The sequence below is a fragment of the Cynara cardunculus genome, unplaced genomic scaffold, assembly GCF_001531365.2.
Source record: "Cynara cardunculus var. scolymus isolate 2C unplaced genomic scaffold, CcrdV1 Un_Scaffold_11339, whole genome shotgun sequence".
In the NCBI taxonomy this organism is placed as follows: domain Eukaryota; kingdom Viridiplantae; phylum Streptophyta; class Magnoliopsida; order Asterales; family Asteraceae; genus Cynara; species Cynara cardunculus.
Window position 1 is genome coordinate 1 of NW_020206621.1, and position 2216 is coordinate 2216.

Consider the following 2216-nt stretch of genomic DNA (forward strand, 5'->3'; position numbering starts at 1 on the left):
TGCATATAAAACACAAATTCAAATGTCTTTAAGTATGATAAAAGACCTCTTGCTTGAAGCCGACTAGCTCCATTATCACCATCATCTTCGACATATTCAAGCATCTGTATGACCTCTGGAAACAAAGCAATCAAACTCATTGTTTAAAGATGAGAATTCCATCGTGTATCTCCAGCTCGAACAAGGGAAATCTCTTGGTTTAACCCCTTACCAGTCTCAATCTCCCCATTTCCAATTTCTTCTTGAATTCTCTCTTTGTGACTTTCTCGTAGCATATCTTTTCGTTTGCAAGAAGAGTTTACAACAGTAACAACCAAAGCAAGCAAATCAAAGAAGTCTTTAACACCTTCATATTTTTTTGCAACCGCTACAACTACTAATTGAAGTTGATGGGCAAAACAATGTATATAAATGTCGAGTCATTATCACTCAAGATCAAAGCTTTCAACCCATTGAACTTACCACTCATGTTGCTAGCACCGTCATAACCTTGTCCTCTTACCTATTTTAAAGATAAATTAAGCTATTTAACCAAATATTCAATGATATAATTAAGACTTAAAAGCAAATAAATTATTAAGAAATCTTTTTACCTTTGTGAAACTTAATCCATGTTTTGCAAATAAAGCATCCAACGCAGATTTAAGACTTACAGCAGATGTATCCATGACATGAACAATGCCAACAAATCTTTCTTGAACAACTCCTTCTTTGTCAACAAACCTCAAAACCACGGCCATTTGTTCTTTTYTAGAGACATCACTAGACTCATCCACCAACAAAGCAAATACATCATCACCAATTTCCCTAATAACGTCTTTCAACACCTCTTCTCCAAAGCAAGTAACGAGATCTTTTTGAATCTTTGGAGATGTCAATTGATTGTTCTTCGRGGCATTTTGTAATATAACCTTTTCAATCTCCCCATTTGTTCTTCCGATTAACTTTAAAGTCCCCAAGAAAAGCCCTTTGTACATAGATTTTTCCGACTCATCATTGCCACGAAATGGTAAGGCATTCTCCAACAAATATCTACAAACTTCAACGGAAGCATTCAATCGCATGTGGTACTCGGTCTTTTGGAGTTCTGTTTGTTTACGAAGGGCAACCGCAATTGATTGGTTTTGGTTAACCAAATCTTCACATTTTTTAAGTGCTTTATGGTGAAAACTATTAACCTCACCCTCATGAAGCGTAAGTCTATCTTTTTTACTCCAACTATTAAATCTGTCCGCCACAAATGCATCTATCCCATTATTCCCACCTTGGTCTCTGAACAAGTAACAAGGCAAACAATATGCTCTATCTACTTTTACACTATATTCCAACCACTGAAATTGATCAARCCAAGTAACAACAAACCGTCTCCCTTTAGTCCCTATAACTTTGGTTGGAAAGATGTGACCTCGTGGTTGACAAGGACCCCTTACCAAGTATTTCCGTCTAATTTCGTCTCTTTGATTTGGATTATAACTTATAATTTTGGGTCTTTCTGATGGATCCCAAGGAAGATCGTTAACATCAATCACATTGTTGGAATTGGATGCATCATTATTACCGGTTGATGATGAAGCTTTTCGCTTCAAATATTTTTCCATAATGAATGAGAATCGTAGATCTAAGTAATGAAAACAATGATAAGTAATCAGTAATGGCATTGAGACAATGAGTAAATTTAATCAACATATGAAAACTAATAGAGGCAGTAACTACTAACTAAACAGACAGTTCACAGTAGCTCAAAGCCTCAAAAAGTCAAAATTCAAATCACTGTTCACAATTTGTATTTTGCAAATCAATACTCAATAGTCAATAATAGAGGCAGTAACTAGTGAGTCTAGACAGTAGCTCAAATCAAATGCTCAAGCCTCAATGCCTCAATCAATTTCATCAAAAATTCAAGAGTAAAATGTATACCTAAAACTAAAAATGTATACCTAAAGGCTAAACCTAAATACCTAATCGAATCGGTTCTGATTTCTGAAATCTGAATATTGAATAATCGAGAATCGTTCTTCGAGTTTGAGTGAGTTTCGATTYTGATTTCTGAATCGTGAATCGTCCGAGTCTTCAAAATCGTTCCAAAATCGAATCGATTCTTCTTGTCGGTCGCTTGTCGCTMACTCACTCGCTTAGTCGCTTGTCGTTCACGCTCGTTGGGTTGGGCCGTCTCACACTCACCGCTTCAAGTAGCTTCACTCTCGTGATCTCGTCTC

At 36.3% G+C, this 2216-nt stretch overlaps 1 protein-coding gene across 1 annotated transcript; it reads right to left on the reverse strand.

Annotated features, from left to right (window-relative positions):
• Positions 1 to 46: 46 nt before the first annotated feature.
• Positions 47 to 1598, reverse strand: LOC112505487 (zinc finger MYM-type protein 1-like; the record flags this gene model as incomplete). Its single annotated transcript, XM_025109387.1, has 4 exons — positions 594 to 1598; positions 463 to 502; positions 212 to 346; positions 47 to 115 (listed from the first exon to the last, which is right to left on the reverse strand). Coding segments are annotated over exons 1-4 (1249 nt in total), but the record flags the coding sequence as incomplete, so codon positions are not given.
• Positions 1599 to 2216: the final 618 nt, after the last annotated feature.